We start from the raw sequence: 27,534 nt of genomic DNA on the forward strand, positions 1-27,534 counted from the left end.
CAAGCCTGATATCGAGCATAGTGGCCCAGGACATCATGTTTAAAAGATAAGACACGATCAAGAAATAAATGTAATCATCCGTGCTGTCACAAACATGTCAGTCATGTCGTGCACGCGAGGTCGAGGTCGTGGTTATATAGGAGGAAGAATTTTGTCATACAAGTGTATACTAGTAATTGTTAACTCTTTTACCAAACGCCCAAACACGCTCCACACCGAGATCGCCTTTTGATGCCTTTCTTTTATATAAATTGATTATGGTCCACAACTCTATGTGCTCATAACACATAAACTCAACACTCAACAATCAAAAACTCCGCTGGCTTATACTGTCTATGGGAAATCAGTATTTAGAATATCTCGTACACTGGACATCAAACGGTGTCCAACAGCTAAGCTTGGAAAAAGATAATGTGTTTTAGTTGGAAATAACACATGGGTCCATTTGGTTGCATTTGTACTACAATCTTAGAGCAGGGCTCATCGCCATCCTGGCTTTTGGTGGACATTTTTGTCCAAAATGAAAAATTTGCCACGGAAAATAATATTATCAGAAACAGAACGACATAAAGAGTTGACCTGTAGGACCATAACAGGTCCATAACTCTGAGAGTGTACACATGGAAACAAATGGATTTCCATTTGGTTCCATTTGTGCACTCTCAGAGTTATGGGTGTCTTTGCAAATAAAACATTTGAGAACCACACAGCCTACCCCAAACCTACCCTAACCCTAACCACAAGCATGGCACAACGCATGTTAGACAAACATTGTCGGGACTCAGCGACGGGTGACTTTCGCATGTCGGACCTTTGGTGTGTCGGATCTGTGTGTGCGTCCCCAAAAGACGGGTGTTTTCGATGAATCTATCATGGTTAAAATGGAGGTTGAAGTTACAGTGGGTTTGTATGGGAAGGGTGTGGGGCAGCTAAGATGAATATCAAATATCTAAATACTGAATCGAGCAACTTAAAAACTGTCTGGGGCGTTCACATGCCTGAGTAAACGATAAAATGACCCATTTCTTTTGGAAAAGTGAAATATCCCTTTAAGTAAATGTACTTAGTTACTTTCCACCACTGTTCAGAAAGCTTTATTTTGTATGGTGCCAGCACCTCCTTTGGACTGCGTGTTCGGACAGCAACCCTACAGACACACAGAGCGTTTCTACGACCCGGCGGACGCCTGTCGCTCGTGTCTCTGCTCCAATGGGACGGTCCACTGCCAACGCAAGCCCTGCCCACACGCTCACTGCTCGCACCCCATCACGCAGCAGTGCTGCCGGACCTGCGAAGGTACAACTTCCCCCTTCTTATTTTATTCATATACGCACGCACGCACACCACGCACACACACACACACACACACACACACACACACACACACACACACACACACACACACACACACACACAATGTAACATTTTGATGATGAATTCTCAGCACTGCTCTCGCTCATGTTAACAACAAATTATTTTACGTTCGTTACCATTCTGGACACATCTTGTGAATATCTTTCACTCTGCCACCAGGCTGTCTATATGAGGGCCGGGAGCGAGCTAGTGGGGAGACCTGGGATGACAGGTCAGACCCGTGTGGAGTGTGTGTGTGCCGCGAGGGCACCGTCACATGTGAGCGCAAGCGATGTCCCCCAGCCAACTGCCAATACCCTGTCCAGAGAAAATGCTGCATGACCTGCGATGGTGAGTGAGTGGGTGGGACAGCATTAGTAGCTTCTAGCCATACATACAGTAGGTTTAGGCCCCACTGGTGCACTTTGGTGCACTGTAATGATCAAATGATCACATTCACATTCAAGTCTCTGAGACTCTGTCTCACTCTCTCCAATTGTCGCCCTCTCTCTCTCTCTCTCTCTCTCTCTGTCACCCTCTCTCTCTCTCTCTCTCTCTCTCTCTCTCTCTCTCTCTCTCTCTCTCTCTGCTCTCTCTCTCTCTCTCTCTCCCCCTCTCTCTCTGTCACCCTCTCTCTGTCTGTCACCCTCTCTCTCTCTCTCTCTCTCTCTCTCTCTCCCCCTCTCTCTCTGTCACCCTCTCTCTGTCTGTCACCCTCTCTCTCTCTCTCTCTCTCTCTCTCTCTCTCCCCCCACCCCCCCCCCCCCCCTCTGTAGGTTGCATGTTTGATGGCCGAGAGCATCCCGACGGCTTTGAGTTTGCCAGCGATGCAGATCCGTGCAGCGTGTGCACGTGTTACGGCGGGGAGGTGGTGTGCACACGGCTGCCGTGTTACCAAGACTGCACACACGCTTACACCCTGCCCGGACAGTGCTGTGGAGAATGCAACCGTATGTGCATGTTATCACATATCACTGCATGAACCGCATTACGTTGATTTTGAGTGGTGCCTCCGCTCCATTATGCAGCTATGTGTGTCCCTATGTCCACGTACGTACGTGTCTGTCTCTGTGTCCGTCCGAGCACGGAAAGCTGCAACACGGTAATTCTGTCATTTCTCGATCGTTTCGGACGCGGGAAGGTACATTACAATGTACATTACAATACGGTACAGAGCACAGTACATTACAATACGGTACAGAGCACAGTACAGTAAGTATAACAATAAATGCATAGTTGCACCGCTCAGTTCACACAGGTGTGATGTCACATGCGCCAGTGGTTCGCAAAACTTTCAGCTTGCGTGACCCAAAACTGAAATTTGATTTAGTTTTGTTATTAATTCATGAAAAGTATTAATGTTTTGAAATAATAATAATGAAAAACCAAATGCAGAGGAAAACAAAGGGGAATGTGTCCACGACCCACACATGGGTCCCGACCCACTGTTTGGGAAACATTTAGATCCACAAGCTTAACTCATTCACCACCGACATCGCCATCTGCCTGGTGGCATAGAACGCCACCGTTAAGTTCAATGTTAAGTTTGTTAACCGTCGTTGCCGTTTCTCTCGGAAACAGAGAAACAGGAAGTGGAGAATCGCTATGTAACAATTCCAGCGAATGTTAATTAATTCACCCAAAACATAATTTTTTTAACCGGCGATCATATCGTTTATAGAAATGAGCCACAAATTAAGCTTGTTTTGATCAAAAACGCAGCCTGAAAGTGAACGAAGAATCTGAGATACAGTAAATATCTGCCTTGAAAAGCCCAAAAGTCCACGTCTAACCATGTATGAACTAGTTTGTTGTATAACTATAACAATGTTCTGTTGTGCCTTCGTTGTTTTTTCTGCATTGGTTATATGTAACCGTGTCTTCATGTCACACTGTAGGTTGTTTCCATAACAATGTAGTTTTCACCAATGGACAGTCCTTCCCTGACCCAAGTAACCCCTGCTCTGAGTGTACCTGCCAGGTAGCACGCACACACACATACACATACACACACATACACATACACATACACATACACATACACATACACATACACATGCACATGCACATGCACATGCACATGCACATACACATACACACTTACGTCAGTTGGTCGATCTTGACGATGACGTTGCTCCAAATACAATTTAGGAGTTGATTATTGTGGTTGTGTCTGTCGCCTGTGCATAGCCAGGTGGCTGCTCAGACCGATGTGTGATCCGCAGACTTTGTCACAGGTGGGGCAGGGGAAGGTGGCAGCAGTGGTGGTCGGTGATCTGCTTTGGCACAGTGGTGCCTCTGTGCACACCGCTGTACTCTCCCTGTACTGATCCCCCATGTGACAGGTAGAGCTCCAGGTGTGGCGATCAACAGCTAGGGACTCTAGTGCTGGTGGTTTGATGTCACACTTCTTCAGGATGGTTTTAATGTGGTTCTTGAACCGCTTTTTCTGGACCCCAGCAGACCTTTGAACCATCTAGAAGCTGGCAGGGGGGAGACGGTGGGCTTGCATACGGATCCCTTTTGGCCAAGGAGCGCTGTGATGCTGGGTGTGTTGGTCCGGTCATATATTTCAATGTATATAAAAATATATAGATGTCTCATTGGCCGCTGCAGTTCGTTGGAGCGACCTGTCTCCAACGCGAGGAGGAAGTCAAGCGGAATCTTGAAGGCATGCGCCTCTGATTGGTCTACCAAACGTCCCCTTCTGTTCTTCCGTTTTGCTTCCGCTATGCTTCGCAAGGAATGTCGGGAAAGCTTGCCAATGCAATTACGTATCGCCATCGCCTCCCGCCTCCATATTGCCTTCTGTTGAGATACAGACGCCCCAGAGCCGGAAGAGGCGTCTACCTTTATATGTCTATGCTCTAGAGACTGTGTATGTGCCTCTGATAGTGTCCAGGTTTCCGAGCTGTAGAGCAACGTGGAGAGGCAAAGACTGCCTTATACACAGCTGCCTTAGTCAATATAGTGACTAGTGATTAGTGAAGATGGTGAGGTCCCTGTTCTGGAAAACCCTGGACCTTAGCCTTCCAAAGGCAGCAGAGGCCAGGCCGATGTGAGCCTGTACGTCATCGTCTAGGTGCAGGATGGGGTAAGAGTGCTGCCGAGGCAGGTAAAGTGGCTAATGAGTGCCCGTCAAGGGTGAAGATAGGCGTGCTTGGCTGGGGAGTAAACTCCTGCACGACTATTTGTGTTTTTGGTAGTTAGTGGCTTGGAGGTGACGGATGATAACTCATTCTTTGGTAAAGGCGACATTAGGCGACAATTTCTAAAAGTCACAGATCGCCTAGGACGACATTGAATGAGCTATTTGTGTTATAATGCATCCAGCATCGCCGTGTTGTGACGTCATTCAATATTTTTCCTCCGTCCACAGTAATCTTAGCGACAATCACACACACACACACACGCACACACACACACACACACACACACACACACACACACACACACACACACACACACACACACACACAGTCACACAGTGTACCATGCAAAGTACGTACCCAATGTCTTTCCCTGCAGAGTGGCTCAGTGAGATGTTTGAAGAAACGGTGTCCTCCAGCCCTCTGTCCGCATGCTGTCACCGACCCCTGTGGCTGCCCTGTCTGTGAAGGTATAGACCACCGTCATGTACTGTCTGTGGCGGTATAGACCACCATCATGTACTTAAGCAATATCACACGAGAGGGTGTTGTTTAACGTGATTATTGCCACGACAGTGATGCGGTAAGGAACGAGACGAAGTCGAGTTCCGCAAGCATCACTGAAGTTAGAAACCGGCTAGAAACCGGCTAGAAACCGTTTCAACCAATCATATTGCTTCCTCTTAACGACCTGTTGTAGAATGCAAAATACAAACAGAGAAGTGGGTGGGTGACTGAAAAAAAATACTTGTCCCCCCCCCCCCCCCCACATCTAGGTTGTCTCTTGGACGGTGCGACCTATGTTGATGGACAGGTCCTTCAAAGAAGCGGATGTCAGGAATGCAGATGTTCGGTGAGTTTGGATTCAAGTCAGTGATTGCATAGATTGCATAGCAGCCAGTATATCTTCTATAGAAGCATCTCTTGTACTGAGAATAGCCGATCTACAAGCTCACAACACGTCTAAAATATAACACCTCTTTGCAAATGTACACATCCCACAAAATGCACTGAGAGACATGACAAATAGAACTGGCCAGCTGGTCAGTAAACTCACACTCCACACGAGACATACTCTTCCTTCCATATGGCGAAGGGGGGCTGGGGGTCCCAATTGTAGAGTGGATTTATGCAACAACAAGGCTAACCCACCTACTACACATGCTCAATAATGATGATGGCACCACTGTCAGAGAACTGGCCAGGGCATCACTCGTACTGGACCTGCGCAGGAGGAAGGTCCCCCTGGCTGCTGCAGACCAGAATAACTTCCTGGGCTTTAGGAGGAAAGACTCTGGGAAACTGGACTCACAAGCCAAGGGCTTTGGGCTCTGGTCTGATTGGCCAGATCTCAATGACCTCTGCCATCGGACAGGATTCCAGCTAAAATGGGCAAAGAACAATGAAAACGTGCCCATCTCTGATGGATTAATTACAGACTCCAGCGTGGTCCAGCGGGGCGACTGTGGCTCAGGAGATAGAGCAGGTCTAAATGTCCTTGGGCAAGACATTGAACCCCACATTGCTCCCGATGTGCTGTTTGGTACCTTGCATGGCTTCCACCGCAATCTGTGTATGAATGTGTGTGTGAATGGGTGAATGTAATGCACTATGTAAAGCGCCTTGGATAAAGGCGCTATATAAATGCACCATTTACCATTTAGTGGAGGCTACTCTACCAGGGAGGGGACACTAGACTACAGGTAGAACCCAAACAGCATTGGTGTGGACTTCGGCTGCAGGGAATGTTGGCCTGTGTTGATTCAGCTGATCACTGTTTCACATTTGATGTACACAAATGCTGCTATTGGGGAGGATGTTTTAAATTAGTATTACTATGGTAAGTATTACTAATTTATATTACCAACAACGTGCAATCTGTCAATCTGGTATGACATCCACACTCCACTAAGTATAAACCATCATGATTCTGATTCCTGGAATCCATCACACAAAGAAATTGTATATTGCTCGCCATGACCTAGTGACCTAGTGACCTAGTGACCTAGTGACCTAGTGACCTATAGTGTCTGATTCAGTTCGAAAATATATGCCAACCAGTGCAGCAATGTATAAACATTCAAGAGTGTTACCGGATTGGTTCAGTTGTGCATGCGATGTCTTTGCTATCATCACAAATAGAGTGTCGCAGTCCCGCCCCCTCGAGACCCGGAAAATAAATCCCTGTTAATTTTCCCCATAGACTTTTCGGAAAGTATTTATTTAAAGAAGTTTACGCCACGGACAAAGCCAACTCTTGTTGTGACAAATCATGACAATAAACACCAAAATTGTTTTGGGCCAAACAAAGAATTAGTAGAAAGTAGAAAAAAACCTTTTTTGTTGTTTTTCTTCTTTGTAATTATTTGTTTGGTCCAAAATATTGTGTTTGTTGTCATGATTTGTCACAAGAGTTGGCTTTGTACGACGCTTAAAAGGTCTTTAAATAATTACATTTCGAAATGTCTATGGGAAAAATGCATTGACTATTTCCTGGGCCTGGCGTCGTCTTGAAATGGGGCAGGAGTGCGACGCTCTATATACACCTGATGTTGTTTTTGTTGACACCAGGCACAAGGAAGTCTTTGATTTGTACATGGACCAGGCATTCTAAGTACCAACCATTACTTCAATCATAACAAACCTCAGGTATCGATGTAGGTTCGTCATACTGATATTTGGAAGCCTGGGCCATGTACATAAACTGACCACGAGTGGCCTAACAATAGCTGGCTGACAAAGAGCAAATTAAGTCAAACAACTTGCCAAATACTGCTCTGTTTCAGCTGTTCTTTATAGGCATTTTGTCTGTGTGGAGAAGGTGCCGTGTGTATCCTTAGGTGCCCATGAACTCCCCGTTATATTTGTTTCCCTGTAAAATGAATTGTAATTTGCGGATAAAAAACCCCAACTAAAATGTGTGTGTGTGTGTGTGTGTGTGTGTGTGTGTGTGTGTGTGTGTGTGTGTGTGTGCACGCAGAGAGGTGAAGTGGTGTGTGTCCAGCGGAGGTGTCCCACCGTAGCCTGTCCTCACCCGGCATTGGATGGCTGTGCGTGCGCCGTGTGCGACGGATGCCGCTTTAACGGGCGAGACTGCATCAACGGAGATCGCTTCACACATCCGACAGACCACTGTCAGCTCTGCTCCTGCCTGGTACTCACCCTAACCCTAATAATAATAATTAATTATTTCTCTCCCATGTCCGTATATATACGTACCCCCCAACTAGGGGACGTTATTTGCTAAGTCCATATACGGACCCCAACGTATAACCCAAAGTATATACAACGTGTATATAATGGTTGAGCCCCACTGCAGTTTTTAACGTTGATCCTCCATCACCACCAGCTATGGGACGTTAAATCTGATGTCTGTTTACCTCGTTGTGTGCGCTAATGCTAATGATAGCAAAGTGTGTGTATGAGGCTGGCGGGGGTGGAATCTCCTTCTCTTAAAGTGAACGCTGATGGGGGCACAGGTTAACTACATTCATGCTAACAGCTGGCACAGAAAGAATTAGGTACTTTTACTTTACTGGAGTATTTACAATTTTCGATTTTACGCCAAATATTGTACTTTTACTCCACTACAATTATTGGAAAACTTTAGTTTAGTATTATTTTCAAAACATACATTAACCACTTGAGCACTATTTAAACTATGGCTGTTTAAAAATTTATAATAATAATAATTTTGTAAAATAACCTCCTGGAGGAGGAGACAAAAAAATCTAAAAGATTTTCTTTTACAAATAAATGAAAACGGTAAATGAAAAAACACGACCCCCTCACGTATTAATTAGAAGGACAATATCAGTCACCAGAAAAAAAGGACGGGTGTTTTAAATTACAATGGGTTTGTATAGGAAGGGGGCGAGGCAGCTAAAATGATGATCAAATATCTAATTACTGAATCGAGCAACTTAAAAACAGTCTGAGGTGTTCACATAAGTCTGAATAGATGATAAAATGACAAAAAGTTTGAAATATCTATATACTAAAAATTTTGGTACTTTTTCCACTTGATTGTGTGTGCGTGCGTGCGTGCGTGCGTGCAGAACGGCGGTGTGGTATGTGTGCCCGAACCCTGCCCGGCTGTGTCGTGCACACGTCCCGTGACACCGCGAGGCGAGTGCTGTCCCGTTTGCACGGGGGTGTGTCTGCATCAGGGGATCGAGCACGAGTCTGGCTCCTCCTTCAGCCCGCCCACTGACCCCTGCTCCACCTGCAGCTGTCTGGTCAGTCTCTCTCTCACACACACACACACACACACACACACACATGCACACACACACACACACACACACACACACACACACGCACGCACGCGCACACACACACACACACACACACACACACACACACACACACACACACACACACACACACACAGACTCCTCACCGGAGGATCAGATGGTGTTGTGCAAATGATCACATAAAACATACAAAACTGTACTTTTGTTACCCATTTTTTCAACCAGTGTCAATTATTACCTAATGTAATCCTGGGCGCTACACTCCCTCTGCCAACCTGGGGAGAGCAACAGACTGACCTCATGCTTCCTTCAATGAGGAGTCCAAAACGCTTCTTTTCACCGAGTTTGGAGTTGGACAGCGTGGAAGGAACACGTCATTCCAACCAGTTCCTTTCCCCTCCATCAGGCGTCCCGGCTGGCCAGGGGGAGGAAGTTTAGAGACCAGGATTACTGCATGTTATTTTGTGCGGGTACCTACCCTAGGAGACACGGGGAGAACATGCAAACTATAAGAGACTGTACTTTGTATGGGCTAACAAGTAACAAGTGCATTAAAGTATACATACTTTGTGTGTTGTCACAACTGGCATCACTTTGTGTATTGGCCATTGTAAAACAAAAGAGTTGCCATAGCAACGACACGTCTTTAATGCTGTGCCATATTTGCCTTTTTAGACATTAGAAAGTGTTTGTTTTGTGTTTTTATGTGACCACATTTTGTCTATATCCTTTAAGGTCATGGTTGATTCGTTTGCTTGTCATTTTCCTCCCGACCACCACCACCTTGCTATATCATATCCCCTCTCCTCTCCCATTCCCGTTTCCCCTTTATCTTGTCCACACCCGGTTTGTCCGTCACGTGCCTCGTTTTGGTCATTCTAGAACAGTGGTTCCCAAACCTTTTAGCCCGTGACCCAAAAGAGAAATGAGATGTTTCCCCGCGACCCAAACTAGTGAAAAATCGTCTATTTTCACTACTAATTAATGGAATTTAATTAGATTTTTCTTTTTATTTCTTCATGAAATGACTGAAAACGTTTTGAAATAATAATTAAAAAACTAAATGTAGGAAACAAAATAAATAAAGCGAGGACACATAAACATGTGTCCTCGACCCACCCACATGTGGGTCCCGACCCAGTGTTTGTGAAACACTGTCCTACAACTTGTCCCCCTGTCCTCTTCCCTCCCTGTCTGGTCAGAACGAGGTGGCGACGTGTCACAAGAGGCCGTGTCCTCGCCAGTGTTCCCATCCTGTACCTTCGGACACCTGCTGCCCCGCGTGCGACGCCTGCCTGTACGAGGGCGTGGTCCACGCTCACAGACGCACCTTCAGTCCCTCGTCTAACGCCTGCCAGCGCTGCACCTGTGTCAGGGGCACCGTTACCTGCGTGCCCCTCGCCTGCCCAGCGACACCCTGTTCGCGACCAGTCTCTCAGGCGGGACAGTGCTGTCCTCAGTGCACAGGTAGAGCTGGGATTTCCAGAACATACCCTGTGCACCTGTGTGTATTATATTAAAGATGGAGTGCTGTGGTTTTTGTACTTTTTCTGTTTTGTATGTGTCTATGGAGTTAACATTACTCTAATAGACCCCCAGGTGTGGGAGAACTATTTTCAAATGGCCGAAATTTATATAGCGCTGAAGTGATTTTTGTAATAATAATCCAAATCCAAGTAACTAGTAACTAAAGTTTTCAAATAAATGTTGCCGAATAAAAGTACAATATTTGCTTACTAAATGTAGGAATACTCAAGTAAAGTACAAATTCCTCAAAATTAAACTAAGTAAATCTACTTCCCAGTCTCACCACTGGTATAAATGCATTGTCGGAAACCTCTTACACCGAAGGGCAGCTGATGCTAATGCTTAATCCTACTCTCTGTCAGCAGGATCTGTTTTAGTACATGTGCCACGTATCCAACATGACAATGTTTAAGGTAACACCTCAAAAAGCTTCTGGGGCTTGTCATGGGGAATATTAACCCATTTTGGGGCGGGAACCCCTTTTGGTGTTAGCATTATGTTATGCTTTAGCTATAGAAAAATAGCAGATCTGACCTGGCCCCAGGCTTCACACTCAGCACAGGCCTCCTGGCCCCAGGCTTCACACTCAGCACAGGCCTCCTGGCCCCAGGCTTCACACTCCTCAGGCTCCTAAAGCACCCAGAGCACCATTTAGCCTATGGGCTGTATTTTGCGTGTCTTAAGTACCAGGTCTTATTACCTAACTTGAGTAAACTTAAGACCTGGAGGCGTGATCAATGCTCTTTGGACACTCAGAATAGCCAAATGGCATTGATCACTCCTCCAGGTCTTTAGTTTACTCAAGTTAGGTAATAAGACCTGGTACTTAAGACACGCAAAATACAGCCCATATGTCTTGAATGGTCATATATTCTATGTACACGTTAGACGACATCAATGGTGCTGCTGAACCAGGGAAAAAATACTTTGGAATAGGTGTTGACTACATCCTAATGACGGCAACAGAAGCTTGTGACAAGAATTATTTTTGAACAGATTGGTATTCTACAAATCTGAGTTCAAGGCATTTAACTAACTGTTTTATGAAAAACATGTAACAGGTCATTTCTGTGTAATGATGAATAGGAGTTTCTCTCTCTCTCTCTCTCTCTCTCTCTCTCTCTCTCTCTCTCTCTCTCTCTGCTTCATTCTTTCTCTCAGTGTGTATGCTAGAGGGACAGGAGTACAGTGAGGGACAGACATGGACCCTTAGTTCCAACCACTGCTCTACATGCATCTGTCAGGTCTGACTCTCCACAGCTGTTCAAATCTCTCTTTTTTCCCCCCTTCTCATCTCCACAAGCTGAACTGAGACATGTGCGACTGTGTGTGATCTCTCCAGGCAGGAGAGGCCCGCTGTGCATCTCCAGAGTGCCCCATGCTGACGTGTTTGCACCAGGTGACCGATCACGGAGCATGCTGTCCCCGCTGTAGAGGTTAGTCTGATCATTCTGAAAGAACTGATTGAATGAATATGTTATTAGCAGGTTTTTTTAACAGTACATTTAATGGAATTACATGACGGCTTGTAAAATATATATTTTGGAGCCTGAAAACAAATTATTATTATTTTAATTTAATTCTCCATTTTGTGTATGTTTTGTATAGCATTTTTGTATGTTTAGATATTACGTTTATTAGTGCTCTTATACTTTTATAGTGTGCAACATTTGTGCAGAAAAGTAGAGCAATTGCTTCTAGAATGTACAGTCCTGCGGTTTGTTCCAGGCTGCGTGTATGGAGGAGAGGAGCATGCGGAGGGCAGCAGTTGGTTTGCAGACTCCACTCCCTGCATGTCATGCATGTGTGTGGACGGAGTGACCACCTGCTCAGAGGTCCGCTGCCTGTCTCCCTGTATCAACACCATCAATGTACCTGGGGAGTGCTGCCCTGTCTGTGCAGGTAATATAAGCTTGACTTAACGATGACTTGTGTAATAATTCATAATTCAGCCAAAGGCCTGGTTTGTCAACATCACTTTGTTGCTGTCGGGTAGAAACCTTGTATCTCCATATTTCACATTTTCATGTTTTTATTTATTTTTTCAAAAAAGAATGCCTTTCTTCATCATGCAAAAGTATAGTGAAAATGGCAGATCTATAAACTCACAATGTCTTGCGATGCTATTTTCATTTAAAATAGTTTTCTCAAATAATAATAAAAAGGAACGGTTTTGGACCACTTACTTGGTTGGAATAAAAAGAATTCTTAAAATGATTATTATTCATCTCCTGAATAATTTGTACTGCAGGTTGCTTAAAAAGCCTGTTTTGCACTGTAGTGGATGGACTTCCAAAGCACTTTGTGGTGGAGTTTGTGTGTGTGTGTGTGTGTGTGTGTGTGTGTGTGTGTGTGTGTGTGTGAGTGTGAGTGTGAGTGTGAGTGTGAGTGTGAGTGTGAGTGTGAGTGTGTGTGCGCACGCGTGCAACCTTGTTTTGACGCTTGTTTTCTGTGTGTGTGCTTGACCAGACTGTGTATTCGAGGGGAGAGTGTATGGTCCCAGAGACAGTTTCCAGCCAGCTGACGATCCATGTCAGATCTGTACCTGTGAGGTATGATACGATCATTTCACTTATGTATCTATCAGTCCATATCGGTCTATTACAAAAGTGTATAGTTCATTATTGAAATCACAACATGAAATCAAACCATGTCAGAACATGTTTAATTATTTGCAATGAGGGTGTCTGTCTGTCTGTCTGTCTGTCTGTCTGTCTGTCTGTCTGTCTGTCTGTCTGTCTGTCTGTCTGTCTGTCTATCTGTCATAACTAACTCAATGATACTGTACCTGTATGTGATAAGTTCAAGCTCAGTGTTGAGCTACACAGCGCAACTAGTTTAATGTAGTGTGTATTTCATTCAGTACAGTGTTTGTGTGTGCTTGTGCGTGCATGTGCGTGTGCGTGTGTGTGTGTGTGTGTGTGTGTGTGTGTGTGTGTGTGTGTGTGTGTGACTGTGTGTGCCTCCGCCCCCCAGGTAATGCCAGATGGACAGCAGCACTTGAGGTGCTACCTTAAGCAGTGTCCCAGTCTGGTGGACTGTCCCAAGAACAACATCCTCTTCTCGGGACCAGATTCCTGCTGTCCCGTCTGTGCTCGTCAGTACAACTTTGAAATGTCTTTCACATCCATAGTTCTTTGCTTACGTTAAATCATGAGTTCTGATTGTGGCGGATGTACTTGTGATGTGTGTTGTGTGCTTGTTGTGTAGAGCCTCTCAGTAACTGCACGGCCACGCTGATTGGTAACGAGGTATTGGCTACCGATGACCCCTGCTTCACCTGCCAGTGCAAGGTACTTTATTTGGTGTACTTATAAATGATAAAACCTGTCTGTGATGAACAAATGCCCTAACTTGTAATGTGACATACAGTGCACAACGATCTTGGAGAGGATGGTCCATGCTGTTCCCGCTCCTTTTAGTATAAGGGCCTGTCTCAAGAGTGTGACTTCACATTACATTGCCTAAGTCTGGAATAAGTCAGTTACTCCACGATTAACACAATCTGTGCTGGCACGAGAAAATCTCCTGAATAGCTACTGTACCCTGCTGTGCCATCCACGAGATTACGAGCTTTGATTAATAAGCATGAATTCAGCATTAAAAATATATTTTTGTACTCACGCTTAATACTCCTGTTTCTCCTCAAAATGAGACAAAGTACGATCTTTGCGACCTTATACAACTCTAAACTTTCACCGCGCTAAGAACATTAATCCATTGCGCATCGACCCACAGCCTAGAATGAGGATCTGGCTCAAATATGGAGGGCTATCACTTCCGGCTCGGGAGGAAGAGGTCTCTTCTTTTTGCGTTTTTCACGCAATTGCCTGGCACTGGCCTCACGATCCCGCCTATAGCCGTAAATCCTCAAATACATTCCTTCCTTCAATAAAAAGCCGCCCCCTATTAATTACCGGGTGTAGCGTTGAATTTAGCAAATAAAAACCCTCCTTCTTTTATTAGCTGGTTATTTTTTTATTTTGTTTTTTTCAAGTGGCCGTATCTGTTACCTTCCTGCTCTTCCCGGCTGTCAGTCACGTCAGTGTCTAGATACTTTGGGAGAGAACGCCACTAAGCACTTTTCATGGCTACGGACAATAAAACTAATTAGCGCAGCAGTCTATAACTGCGAAGGAGGGAGGAAAATGACACAAAACCAAGCAAATTAAATCTACCCCACAGCCTACAATGAGTGAGTGACACGCTGCGCCCGCAGATCTGCCCTTTATGCAACGAACGTACCGTATGTTCGTTCCATAAACGATAGATCAGCCAGGAGAATGGGGCTTCAGCAGCCCCCATTCTCCTGGCGGATCTATCATTTAAGGAACGGACGCTAAGCTTAGCTTGTTGCTAACGCGACCCTCTCTCTCTCTCTCTCTCATTGTGTATGTACCCCGTTGAAGTTACAAGAGTTAGATGATGATCACTGCAGTGTGGCACTGTTCATATAAACTGCTTTGATATTATAGGAAATAGCCTGCCATACTGTATATTTTATTTCATTATTTGCTTCTGAACTTGTCAGTAGCCTAACTAGGCCTAGATACAGATATTTGAATGTGCAATAAATAGGATGGACCACAGTAGGCTACTGTGGTAATACTGTATGTCTCAGTTGATGTTATATATGTGTGACCAGATTTGACTGAGGGACTGCCATTGGATTTTTTTTCCCATGTCATATGAAAGCAGGGAATCATAGCTTCAAATTGACATTGGTTGTTCAAGTTAAATTCATGTGTTGATGTTATTATAGTATTTAACATAGGTAATATTGTTATAAAAATTACCATTGAGCACCTGCAACTTCATTGTTTAATATTTCATGAGGACTTATGGTTTCGATACATGAGCCCAGTACATTTTACTGGGTTCTAACTGACACAAAATGTGATTTATTCATTATGATCGGTTTGAAAAGTAGAAATATAGGCCTCCTTTTTATAGCTGCCTCCTTCCAATAAAAGCCTGGTATCAGAATCAGTTCAGTTGAGACAAATAAAAGCCCCGGATAATAAATGAGGATTTACGGTATGCTAGCCTATAATCATCATGGAATGTGATGATTTGATTGGATGAGCACGGAATGGGATGATGTATGATGATAAGAAAGAGCACAAGTGTGTGTGTTTTGTTTTTCAACAGTTTTGTCTGTTTTTTTAAGTAGAAAAATGTATTTATTAATAATAATAATTATTATTATTTTAAGAAGGTGACGCAATGTAAGGTGACGGTCCAGTGTAAGTATATGACTACAGTGTGTCAGTTCTTTGTGTGTGCCTTGTAGGACCTGACATGGACCTGTCTGCATCAGAGCTGCCTGCCACTCACCTGTACCCCTAACGAACAGTTCACCCCACCAGACTCCTGCTGTCCCGTGTGTGAGGGTGAGATATCCGTACAGTACGGTACAGTATGGGACAGTATTGTACGGTACAGTAGAGTACAGAAGAGAAGAGAGCAGAACAGAGTAGAGTAGAGTAGAGTGCGAGTAGAGTAGAGTAGAGTGCGAGTACTGTACAGTAGAGTAGAGTGTGAGTACAGTAGAGTAGAGTAGAGGATGCCCGCGAAATTCTAGTCTCTATTATGGAATGATGAGACCAGGTGAGAGATAATTTTGCATGGAGAGATGTGTGCTAGGATGTGTTTGGTAGGAGAAGGAGCACGGATAAACGGCCATGTGCTTGTGTACCCCCTGTCTATTAGGGTAGAAGGATGTGTACCCCCTGTCTATTAGGATATAAGGATGTGTATACTTCATCAGTGGTTCTCAAAGTTGGGTCCGGGGACCCCCAGTGGGCGTTGAGGGGGCCTGCAGCACTTTCCGTAGCACTTGCACTAGCCTCGACGACATTACAGGCAAAGGCTAAACTTATGTAATTCAGATAAGCACATTATGTAGACATAGCACTCTATAGTATATACTCATAGTTTCATTTTACAGATATTCTACTGTTAGACGGATGTTAGGTTCTAGGGGGGTCCCCAGCAAAATGTGTTAACATAGCAGTGAAATCAGTTTAACCACTTTAACGCTATGTCCATCTACAAGTTCACAACATGCCGCGTTATGAGCTTGTAGATCGGCTATTTTCCAAAAATCATTAAAGTAACACATAGATAAATGTGAACGTGAACATGTATTGTTTCAGAGTGTGATCGAGGGACAGGGGATGTATTGTTTCAGAGTATGTATTGTTTCAGAGTGAACATGTGTTGTTTCAGAGTGTGATCGAGGGACAGGGGATGTATTGTTTCAGAGTATGTATTGTTTCAGAGTGAACATGTATTGTTTCAGAGTGTGTGATCGAGGGACAGGGGATGCGTGTGCCTAACGGGGCCAGCTGGACAGACAGTGATGATGACTGTGTCACCTGTACCTGTAATGTAAGTCCTCCTGCAACAGGTCAAATGAAAATGGTTTACTAACCCAATATAAAGTCAAAGAAATTATCTCATTCTACTGTTTGACACTTTTTATTTTTGTATATTTTTTTATCCCACGCTTTTGTAACCCATTTTTCACCCCTGTGTCAATTATCTAATGTGATCCTGGGCTCTACACACCCTCCGCCAACCTAGTCCCCATATATGGGGGACATGGGGAGAGCAACGGATTTGAACTCATGCTTCCTTCATGCCTGAGTGTCCAAGTTTCTCCTTTACACCTGATAGGGGGGAGTTTCCCTGGTTGGACGTAGCACGTGGAAGGAACACGTTATTCCAACCAGTTCCTTTCCCCTCCATTAGGCGCCCCGGCTGGCCAGGGGGAGGCAGTTTAGAGACCAGGATTACTGCATGTATTTTGTGAGGGTACCTACCCTAGGGGACACGGGGAGAACATGCAACATGTTTGACATTTTTCTCACACCTTACTGACAGGACACTGCATTTACTGACAGGAAGAGGACATTCTGACTGTATTTTTGGGCTGCAATAGGTTTGTTTATATTGGTAATGTTTTAAAGATTGGAGTAAAAAAAAAGAGTATTTGGATTCCTAATGAAACAAGAAAGTTATAAATAGCATGTTACATACATACATACAACTTAAACTCTTGTATGTGTTCACTGTTTGTATGTTAATATAAACCCAATTTATGTTCAAGGCAATCCTGGACATGACTTACCCTGTATGTGTCTTTTTAACAGCTGGGCCATATTGAGTGTACCATTGAGGAATGTTTGCCAGTGGTGTGCCAGGATAGCCAGTCACCAGTGAAAGTTCCTGGGGAATGCTGCCATGAATGCCAAGGTATTACAGTCATCCAACAGGGTTTGGGGCCCTGACAATGTATGTTAAGCAAGGGACAATGAATGGCTAGGTGGTCATTGTTGATAATATAATAATAATCACTGACAGGGTGATTAGCCAATCGCAATAATCACCCTGAAGGTGACCACATAGCCATTCATGACGCTTATTACATGGCTACTTTGAGGCAAATTAAATTTATCCAAAAGTGACAACAAAACAAAGTATTCCCTTGCTTATGATGAAAGTATTCCAAGTTGCCACCCCAGAGCGCAACACAAGTCGCCTCAGGAAAACAAGGAGGTGAGTGTTGATCAAATGGTGATCACATTTTCGAGTAGGCTACTGCATCGTCTATTTCTCGCTTCAAATGTTTTCAAAAACATTCTTGAGATTGTAAATTATATTTTTGTTTACATGACAGTTTGTTTAAATGACTGTCATGTTGGATACAGCATAAAATCCAAGTAGTGCAGCCAGGTGCTCTGAGGCTTTGATTAGCCAGCGGTCTGTTAGCGGTCATTATCAAGAAATAACACACCACTGAATTCAGTGTTGACCAATCAGAATCAAGCATTCACCCAAGCCGTGTAATAAGCAAGGGAAAATTGACAAGGGGTCATTGTTGAGAAATAAACGCCGACAGGATGACTAAACTTTGCAGAGGGGTTTAATCATCCTGTCTGAGTTTATTTCTCAACATTGACTGTGTGTGCGTGTGCGTGTGCGTGTGCGTGCGTGCGTGCGTGTGTGTGTGTGTGTGTGTGCGGGTGCGCGTGTGCGGATGTGTCTGTGCGCATGTGTCTGTGTGCGTGCGTGCGTTACAGACTCAGTGTCGTGTACATACCAGGGCACAGTGTATCAGTCCAACGAGCAGTGGGAGGTGGACGAGTGCACCAGCTGTTCCTGTGTGTCTGGAGACGTTCACTGCCACAGTGAACGCTGCCCTCCTCTCACATGCACTACAGTCAGTATGCAGTGTGCGCGCGCACAGTCCGCACACACACACACACACACACACACACACACACACACACACACACACAAACAGAGGGCTCTTACAATTATGACATTTTAATTGATTATTAATAATTATTGTCACTAAAGTAATTGCGATTAATTGTGTTTTTGACATTGGAACATTGGAACATAAATAATGAATAAAAAATACATTTCTGTTCGGCTTTAACGCTTCGCATGCAAACAAAAGTTTCACAGTGGGCTTGTACTGTAGATCTTCTATTTCAGATTTTTTAATGTTTGAAAATATATGACATTCTGCAAAATATTTGTGATTATCTCAATAATTGGTTATGTCAAAATTGTGACAGGCCTGCACACAGACACACCCACCTACAAGTACATTTGTTTATACTGTTATATGCTCACCAGGATGAGATGCCAGCAGTAATCCCCGGTGTGTGTTGTCCTCACTGCCTGCCACGTCCGGCCACCTGCATCGTGTTCGGAGACCCGCACTATCGCACCTTCGATGGCCGAATGCTGCACTTCCAAGGGGCGTGTACATATGTCCTAGCTCAGGACTGTGAGGGTGGCGACTTCAGGTACACAATTCTAAAAATAAGTCATAGAGACTGCAATTACGTTAGTTTTCATTAGTGGTGCATTCAATTAATCGGCAATATATCGATAGAACATCGATATAGGTGAATCGATCGAGAGGCTGCTGTATATCGATACAGCAATAAACGGCATGAATTATCTGGGTGACGCAGAAACGTGCCTCTGTTTAATGTTATCAAAGCCCCCCTTGCAAGTTGCAATGCACTCCCTTCCCAGACCACTTGTTAAGATCTCTTTGGGCCTGAAAGTGCTTTATTGTATTTGTGCAACATGGTCATTATTTTGAATAAACGTATAATCGATATATCATCTATGTATATCATATCGTGGCCTCGTAATACATATCTATCGTGAGATTGCAAGCAATATCCACCACTAGTGTTCATCAGTATTATAGATTTATTTAGTTTACTTTGGGGATTTGACCATTGGCAGGAAGCACCTTTATGCAAAAAAGATGTGTAGAGAGCTGTTATATCTTACGTTTGTAGTGTACCAGGGATGGCACTTTTGGGCCTTATGGGTGACACCATACCAAATGCGAATTGGACCAATCATTTGTTCAGCAATAGTACTGTTTATATGAACCATGGCATCTTTGAAGACACCAATTACCTCAGGGCACACAGGATATTCTTAAAGATGGAGTGCCACAATTTTTTTATTTTTCCAGTTTTTCATGTGTCTATGAGGTGACAGCACTTCATTAGACACCCTGGAGTCGTTTTTATGTGCAATGGTGTATTAACTTTGTATTTAGGGTTTCTTCCTTGAGGCTGAACCCTTGACAGTCAAACGGGCCAATGAAATAAACAGTAATATAGTGACATCACACTATCAGCCCCTCCCCTAACCCCTCCCCCTTTATCATACAACTATAGCTGTGGGTGCGGCTTCAGTTCAGGTGGATCACCACCCATCACCACCCACCAGGCAAACCAGGCATACTTAATGAACTGGTGGGCGTGTCCACATAAAAGCATGATTTTAACAAATACTGTCCACTTTTTGGAAAAAGTTCTTCCTCCTTATATTATAATAATACCTGATGATCATGTTTTAGGGTTGAAATAAAATCGTGGCACTCCATCTTTAAAGGACCACTTCACCACTTTTCAACCTACCTTAATATAATTTGTCCTCACTAATGTTCATGATAAAATGCCACAATTTATTTCTACTCGGTCTGTGTCTCATAGTAAGGTTGTGGGCAGTTCAGAAACCGTCTGGTGGACGGGTTTCTGAACTGCCCACAGCCCTCCTATGAGACAGTAAAAATTGTGGTATTTTATCATGAACATAGGACCAGTTATATGAAAATAGGTGAAGTTCCTGAAATAGCGAGCATAACATACAATACAAAAAGCTACTGAACAAAGAAAGAAAGACGGGTGTTGATAAAATAATTCTGGAAGACCCAGTATATTTCTGTTTGGATGTGCTCTCTTGACTAACTGAAAGAATCTCTCTGCCTCTGTAGTGTCCATGTTACCAATGATAATCGTGGACGTAAAGGAGTGTCCTGGACTAAAGAGGTGACTGTGTTTATAGGAGACGTTGCGGTGCAGCTTCTCCAAGACTGGGTCGTCAAGGTTGGTGATTGTAACTGTGCTGCAAATGTGTTCTTCCAACACTGTTCTTTGATAATGACATGATAATGACATAGGTGGCATCATGGTCAGTATCATGGTCACTGGTCAGTCTCATGGTCAGTATCATGTCAGTATGATGGTCAGTATCATGGTCACTGGTCAATCTCATGGTCAGTATCATGGTCACTGGTCAGTCTCATGGTCAGTATCATTTTCAGTATCATGGACACTGGTCAGTCTCATGGTCAGTCTCATGGTCACTGGTCAGTCTCATGGTCAGTATCATGGTCACTGGTCAGTCTCATGGTCAGTATCATGGTCACTGGTCAGTCTCATTGTCAGTATCATGGCCACTGGTCAGTCTCATGTTCAGTATCATGTCAGTATCATGGTCAGTATCATGTCAGTATCATGTCAGCATCATGGTCAGTATCATGTCAGCATCATGGTCAGTATCATGTCAGTATCATGGTCAGTATCATGTCAGTATCATGGTCAGTATCATGTCAGTATCATGGTCAGTATCATGTCAGCATCATGGTCAGTATCATGTCAGCATCATGGTCAGTATCATGTCAGTATCATGGTCAGTATCATGTCAGCATCATGGTCAGTATCATGTCAGCATCATGGTCAGTATCATGTCAGTATCATGGTCAGTATCATGTCAGCATCATGGTCAGTATCAGTGTAATGGTCAGTATCATGTCAGTATCATGGTCAATATCATCAGTATCATGTCAGTGTAATGGTTAGTATCATGGTCAATATCATAAGTATCATGTCAGTGTAATGGTTAGTATCATGTCAGTATCATGGTCAATATCATCAGTATCATGACAGTATCATGGTCAATATCATCAGTATCATGTCAGTATCATGGTCAATATCATCAGTATCATGTCAGTACATTGTCAATGATTATACAGTTAGAATGATAAAGTTCAATGTAATTAACCACATGAATGCTATCGTCCGTATTCTGGGCCGAACATTCAGCAAAAAACGGCATCAGTTCAAGCGGTCAAGTATATATGGTTGGTTGAAGAACTTTAAGTTGACGTCCTGGTAGGATGGAAAAGCATTGTTGGTGTATTGTTGTAGTACGGAGCCGATCAGTACTTTCAAACGTTGCCAGGTCAATGATGAGGTGGTGACCCTTCCCTTCCTCAAAGAACCATACATCTACGTGGAACGTCAGGCCAACATCATCCTACTCAACACCAACATTGGACTCAAGGTGCGGAGCTCTTTCATATATCAGAGAATAGGCGTGTGCCACATTAACTTTGCCAATTTGGGGGATCAATTAAGTTTGATCTGTATTGTTTTCTTTCTTTGTGCTGTCTTTGTGTTGTTCTTCCCATTAAGACAGGGAAAGCATCCGAGTCAATTTGGATTGTAACCACTTTAACCGGTATTTAAAAAAGATTGCAGATACACAAGCTCAAAGTGATGCACTATATGAGCTTGTAGATCTTTTATCTTTGCCAAATACATATAATTGTGGGGGTGTTTGACATGAAAAGGTTTGAGAACTACTGATATAGACGGACACATACTTTTTTTTCCCACCAGAAAACTGAAAGAAATTTGTAGAATGGTTATCGGGCCCTCCTTAATCCACCGTTTCCTGTGACCTATTCTTTAATGTTTAAACCCTCCAGGTGTTGTGGAGTGGCCGTTCCCACCTGGAGGTGAGCGTTCCAGGCTCCTATAAGAGCCACACGTGTGGCCTGTGTGGAAACTTCAATAACTACCAACAGGACGACCTCCGGATGCCCAGCAGAAAGATCAGCCTGTCAGAGGCTGCCTTCGGCAACAGCTGGAAGGTAAGAAAGATCAGACTGTCAGAGGCTGCCTTTGGTAAGACAGGGAGACAGTCTTGTTTTATTAAGCCTGATATATACTTTGTTGTACAAGCTAACAATCCCAGGTGAGCCAAGTTTTTTACAGCAACCGACCCCAATCGACATGAACATACAACAGAATATAAATGAACCACTTAAAGAGATATTTCACTTGGTCATTTTATACTTAGGCTTATGTGAACACCCCAGACAGTTTTTAAGTTGCTCGATTCAGTATTTAAACATTAGACATTTATTTTAGCTGCCCCACCACCTTCCTATACAAACCCATTGTATAGTCAAAACTACATTTTAACACATTACTGCCCAGCCCTATTGGCCCCAGAGCAGCAACATGATCAGCACGGCTCGGATTAATGTTTGAATAGGCGATAAACATGGCATTGTATGCCATGTTTCTAGCCTATTCAAACATTATACCACTAATAACCCTGTGCACATGCACGTTTAACGCGGATTACCATGTAGGCTGTTTCTACAATGAGAGGCCTATGGATGCTAGCCGCGGAAGGTATCGAAGGCTTAAAAAAAAGTAAATTTATATTTTTCAATAACTTTTTATCAAATCTTGTGAATGGTGAAGATGACCTTAATTTTCACGAGAGATCTCGAGGACAGCAATGTCCGACCCTCAAGCGAGGGGCTGGCGCTAGTGTCAGAGTAATCTGCAAAATAAGCAGAGACAGGCCTATGGATGCTAGCTATGGATGGAAGCTAACGAAGGCTAAAAAAACTAAATATAAATGTAAATGTAAATATAAATAAATATTTAGATTTTTTTTTAATCAAATCTCGTGTATCTCGTGGATGGCTAAAGATGACCTTAATAACTTTCCGCGAGAGATCTCGAGGAAAGCACGTAATGTATACCTGTACTTCTGGTGACTGATACTGGCCTCCTAATACGTGAGGTGCCCGTGTTTTTCCGATTACTTTTTTCTTATTACTTTTTTTAATATATTTTTTAACCAATGAATCTATCGTTAAAATGGAGGTTGAAGTTATAATGGGTTTGTATAGGAACGGGGCGGGGCAGCTAAAATATATTATATTATAATATATAATATTGAATGTGGTTATGATTGCACGGTTTTTGAACCAGATACATGTGATCGGACGGCTGTCGTAGCGGTCCGAGTACAGAGGCAGCCTGGATAGTGTGTCGCGGGTTCGAATCCCGATCCCGACGACCTTTGCTGCGTGTCACTCGCCATTTCTCTCCCCCAGTCAGCCTAGTGTAAACTATCAATAGAGGGCCATTTCTCTCCCCCAGTCAGCCTAGTGTAAACTATCAATAAAGGGCCATTTCTCTCCCCCAGTCAGCCTAGTGTAAACTATCAATAAAGGCAGAAAAGCAGCTGCCACGGTGGCACAGTCGGTAGTGCTGTCACCTCACAGCTAGAAGGTCCTGGGTTCGATTCCTGCTGAGGACACTGTGGGTGCTGGGGGGCGTGTTCCCTCCTCCACGTCATCAGTGCCCATACCCGAGGCGGGGTTGGTGAAAGGGCCTTTCTGTGTGGAGTTTGCATGTTCTCCCCGTGTCCCCTAGGGTAGGTAACCTCACAAAAAACATGCAGTAATCCTGGTCACTAAACTACCTCCCCCTGGTGCCTGATGGAGGGGAAAGGAACTGGTCGGAATAACTTGTTCCTTCCACGAGCTACGTCCTGCCGGGGAAATTCCCCCCTGTCAGGTGAAAAGAAGCAGCTTGGACTCCTGATGCATAGAAGGAAGCATGAGGTCAGTCCGCTGCCCCCCCAGGTTGGTAGAGGAAGTATAGCACCCAGGATTACATTAGATAATTGACATTGGGTGAAAAAATGGGTTGCAAAATTGTGGGATAAATTTTTTATAAAACATTTTTTTAAATAAATGCAGAAAAAAACAAAAAACAAAAAAAACATGCATGTGATGTGATCGTTTCTGTCTGCGCCGCCGCCTTTGTAGGTGACCAATGGCAGCCACTCCCTCTCGTCCTGTCACGCTGGCGAGGACGTTGACCCCTGCAAGGACGCAGGCTACCAGGCCAGGAAGGGCGCCAACGCCCGTTGCAAGGTGCTGAAGTCGGGCGTGTTCAAGCCCTGCCACCGTGTGGTGCCTCCGGAGCCCTGGTACGGCGCGTGTGTGTACGACCAGTGCGCCTGTGGGGCCAACACCGACGAGTGTCTCTGTGACACGCTGGAGGCCTACGCTGGTCAGTGCAGAGAGGCTGGAGTCAGACTGCAGTGGAGGAGCCCGTCACTGTGTGGTAAGTATAGTATACACAGTATACATGCTAGTAACGCATAAATAACACATTGACAAAAAGCCTTCTAAATCTTGACAGTTTTCTAAGAAAACCTATGTTTTTATGTCAGTGGTGCTCACTGCTCTAACATTTTCATGTCAAGGCCCCCAAAATGATATGTATTTGGCTGCGGACCCCCGTCTGAAAATATTTTGTTTCAGGGACCCCCTCCGGAAGCAAATATTTGAGTATTTACGTGCGCTGTGAAAGAATATATTATTTAAAGATTTGCACACATTTTCTGAATGAAAAAGTATCATTTGCGTTTTCTCGCCAAGTCCCTTCGGGGTAGGGCTAGTTTTTGTCTGTTTTTAACTGTATCTGTGCCAGAACGAGATAATCTCGTGAATAGCTACTGTACCCCACTGTACCATCCAGAAGATTATGAGATTTGATTAAAAAGCATTAATCCAGCATTTAACAAATTTAGGACGGCCATTCGAGCCGCAAGCAGAGCCTGCAGTACCACCGTTGCTCAGGTGGAGCCTGAACCATTGCGGCTCAAGAAACCATCACACCTGAATGAAGTGTCTGGTGTCCACATGTCAGAATTGTACCTCCCAGTCCCGGCAGAGTAGTTCCGGAGTAGATCCAACGGATTGTCTTTCCCTAGTGGGTCTGATCGAGGGTAGCTACTGGGACGTAAGTCGGGACTTGATCACCCCAGCTGGCTGGGTCACCCGAGTGAGGGGTATGATGTTCGCGAGACCCGAAACCCTGATGACCTTGGGGTCACTGAGGATACGTCCCAGCCTCCAGGTGCATCCAAGCGATGTATTTTCGCTATAGACTATGTGACAACCAGGTATAGTCTGGTGACCACCGGAGAGACGGCTGACAGCCGGAATGTAGACGGCACCCCGGGAGCAGTATGGGTTGGCGCCCCAGCCTGCATCCTCCGTGAGGAGGAAGCCCAAAAACCTTCGATGAGGCCTTTAGGAGGGCCATTTGAGCCCAAGCGGAGCCTGCAGTACCACCGTTGCCCAGGTGGAGCCTGCAGAACCATTGCGGGTCAAGAAACCACCACTACTGAATTATTGTCATGGACAGAAGTGATTCTTGGACAGTGCATGATGCGTGCGTTGGGAGTGCAGTAAGAGGAGCCAAATTAACAACTTTGTACAGCCGGGAGACTCTGCCTTTGATGTGCATGGCCGTTCGCTGATCACTCAGTTGCGTGCTATTGTCTCACTGATTGACTGGCTGAAGCGCAAACATTATCCCCAAACGATCCCCCCCACCCCCACGTCACCTGTCAATGCTGCATAGATAGATAGAGTGAGAGAGAGAGACCCTTGCAGTTACTCTACTGTCTACTCCTTACTTACAACAGTGTTTCACCGGATTTAGCTGTTAAATAAATTAATAATTGCATGTTCGGTTCGGTACCTGCTTGGTCCCGAGGTTTGGGACTCACCCGTAGTCACAAGTTAATTAAATTCAATCCCCTATCCCGCCTCACCCACAATCCCCTGCAGGACAGTTGGAAAGCAATCACAACACATGCGCTTGTAGATCTGCTATTTTTGATAAATCTTGAAAATGTGGCGCAAATTTTCAAATATATATATATTCTTTCACAGCATTGGTTCAATACCAGCATTTTAACCAACAAACAGACGAAAAGGGTGTTCAATAGCATTCAAAAAATTGAGCTAGGTGGCTTCCTCCCGACAGCAACGTTATTTTCATTAATACACTTGTGAGGAAACATATGGGGTTGTGTGCTTTGTAATCTGTGTGTCTATTTCTCAATATTTACGTACCATCTTTGTCTCTCCACAGCGGTGGGCTGTCCAGCTGAGAGGGGATTTGTGTTTGACGAGTGTGGCCCTCCATGTCCGGTCACCTGCTTCAACGTCGATGTACCTCTAGGAGTGATAGAGAGTCACTGCTTCAAGCCTTGCGTACCAGGCTGCCAATGTCCTGCAGGCTTGGTTTTACACAACTACTACTGCATAGCCCCGGAGAAGTGTCCCAAGATTATCCACGGCAGCACCTCATAAAACACATGCATGGGTGTTCTTTCATGAGTATGCACAGCACAGCTAGCACACGCCCGCACGCACGCACGCACGTACGCACGCACGCACGCACGCACGCACGCACACACACACACACACACACACACACACACACACACACACACACGTATGCAAATGTGCATATTTAGGGTGACCAGATGTCCCCCTTTGCGTCAGTCCCTGATTTCCATGACTTTTCAGGCGTCCACAAATTGAGACTCTGTCCCACATTTGGCATGCTCAAATTCCCTAATAGTTAGTCCCCTAATAGCTGGCTTTCTGTTGTAAAGCTCCCATTGTCTCTTTTTGTGTTTTTAAATCTGTTAAAATAACATGAGAAATATCCCCTATAGGCTACAGTACCAAGTTGGCCATACCACCCACCCATGACCCATTTTAAAACGAAATGTGGGACACCAGAGTGGTTTAAGGTAAGCTAATTGGCAGTGCCCCCCCCCCCCCCCCCCAGTGCCTCCAATTAGCTTACTTTAAAGGTCCGCTGTCATGCCCCGAAATTAATATGGGTGGTACAGTACATCACGTGGTCTGACTGAAAACAGTTTGAAAGCACTCGCGACAGGCTACGGCGCTAGCAACAAGTGGCTACTAGGTCAGGCTAGCGTTTTTTTTT

General features: G+C 44.5%; 1 protein-coding gene across 2 annotated transcripts in view; it reads left to right on the forward strand.

Annotated features, from left to right (window-relative positions):
- kcp (kielin cysteine rich BMP regulator) overlaps positions 1-27,306 on the forward strand; it is a 65,549-nt gene extending 38,243 nt beyond the window's left edge. Inside the window, exons 22-46 of one of the 2 annotated variants that reach the window (XM_083762347.1) lie at positions 1,114-1,296; positions 1,534-1,704; positions 2,130-2,303; positions 3,252-3,334; positions 4,882-4,972; positions 5,279-5,355; positions 7,483-7,656; positions 8,561-8,740; positions 9,961-10,225; positions 11,447-11,529; positions 11,628-11,721; positions 12,014-12,187; positions 12,755-12,837; positions 13,262-13,382; positions 13,496-13,578; positions 15,579-15,678; positions 16,590-16,678; positions 17,443-17,545; positions 18,373-18,512; positions 18,938-19,110; positions 20,610-20,721; positions 21,860-21,961; positions 22,389-22,553; positions 24,540-24,840; positions 26,665-27,306. In XM_083762347.1, the coding sequence (XP_083618473.1) occupies positions 1,114-1,296; positions 1,534-1,704; positions 2,130-2,303; positions 3,252-3,334; positions 4,882-4,972; positions 5,279-5,355; positions 7,483-7,656; positions 8,561-8,740; positions 9,961-10,225; positions 11,447-11,529; positions 11,628-11,721; positions 12,014-12,187; positions 12,755-12,837; positions 13,262-13,382; positions 13,496-13,578; positions 15,579-15,678; positions 16,590-16,678; positions 17,443-17,545; positions 18,373-18,512; positions 18,938-19,110; positions 20,610-20,721; positions 21,860-21,961; positions 22,389-22,553; positions 24,540-24,840; positions 26,665-26,885 (3,542 nt within the window). In that variant the 3' untranslated portion in view covers positions 26,886-27,306. Of the gene's footprint in view, positions 1-1,113; positions 1,297-1,533; positions 1,705-2,129; positions 2,304-3,251; positions 3,335-4,881; positions 4,973-5,278; positions 5,356-7,482; positions 7,657-8,560; positions 8,741-9,960; positions 10,226-11,446; positions 11,530-11,627; positions 11,722-12,013; positions 12,188-12,754; positions 12,838-13,261; positions 13,383-13,495; positions 13,579-15,578; positions 15,679-16,589; positions 16,679-17,442; positions 17,546-18,372; positions 18,526-18,937; positions 19,111-20,609; positions 20,722-21,859; positions 21,962-22,388; positions 22,554-24,539; positions 24,841-26,664 lie in introns of those variants that run through there. The other variant, XM_083762348.1, reaches the window with a different exon arrangement.
- Positions 27,307-27,534: the final 228 nt, after the last annotated feature.

Source organism: Protomyctophum parallelum, assembly GCF_964188405.1.
Source record: "Protomyctophum parallelum genome assembly, chromosome: 4".
Lineage (NCBI taxonomy): Eukaryota > Metazoa > Chordata > Actinopteri > Myctophiformes > Myctophidae > Protomyctophum > Protomyctophum parallelum.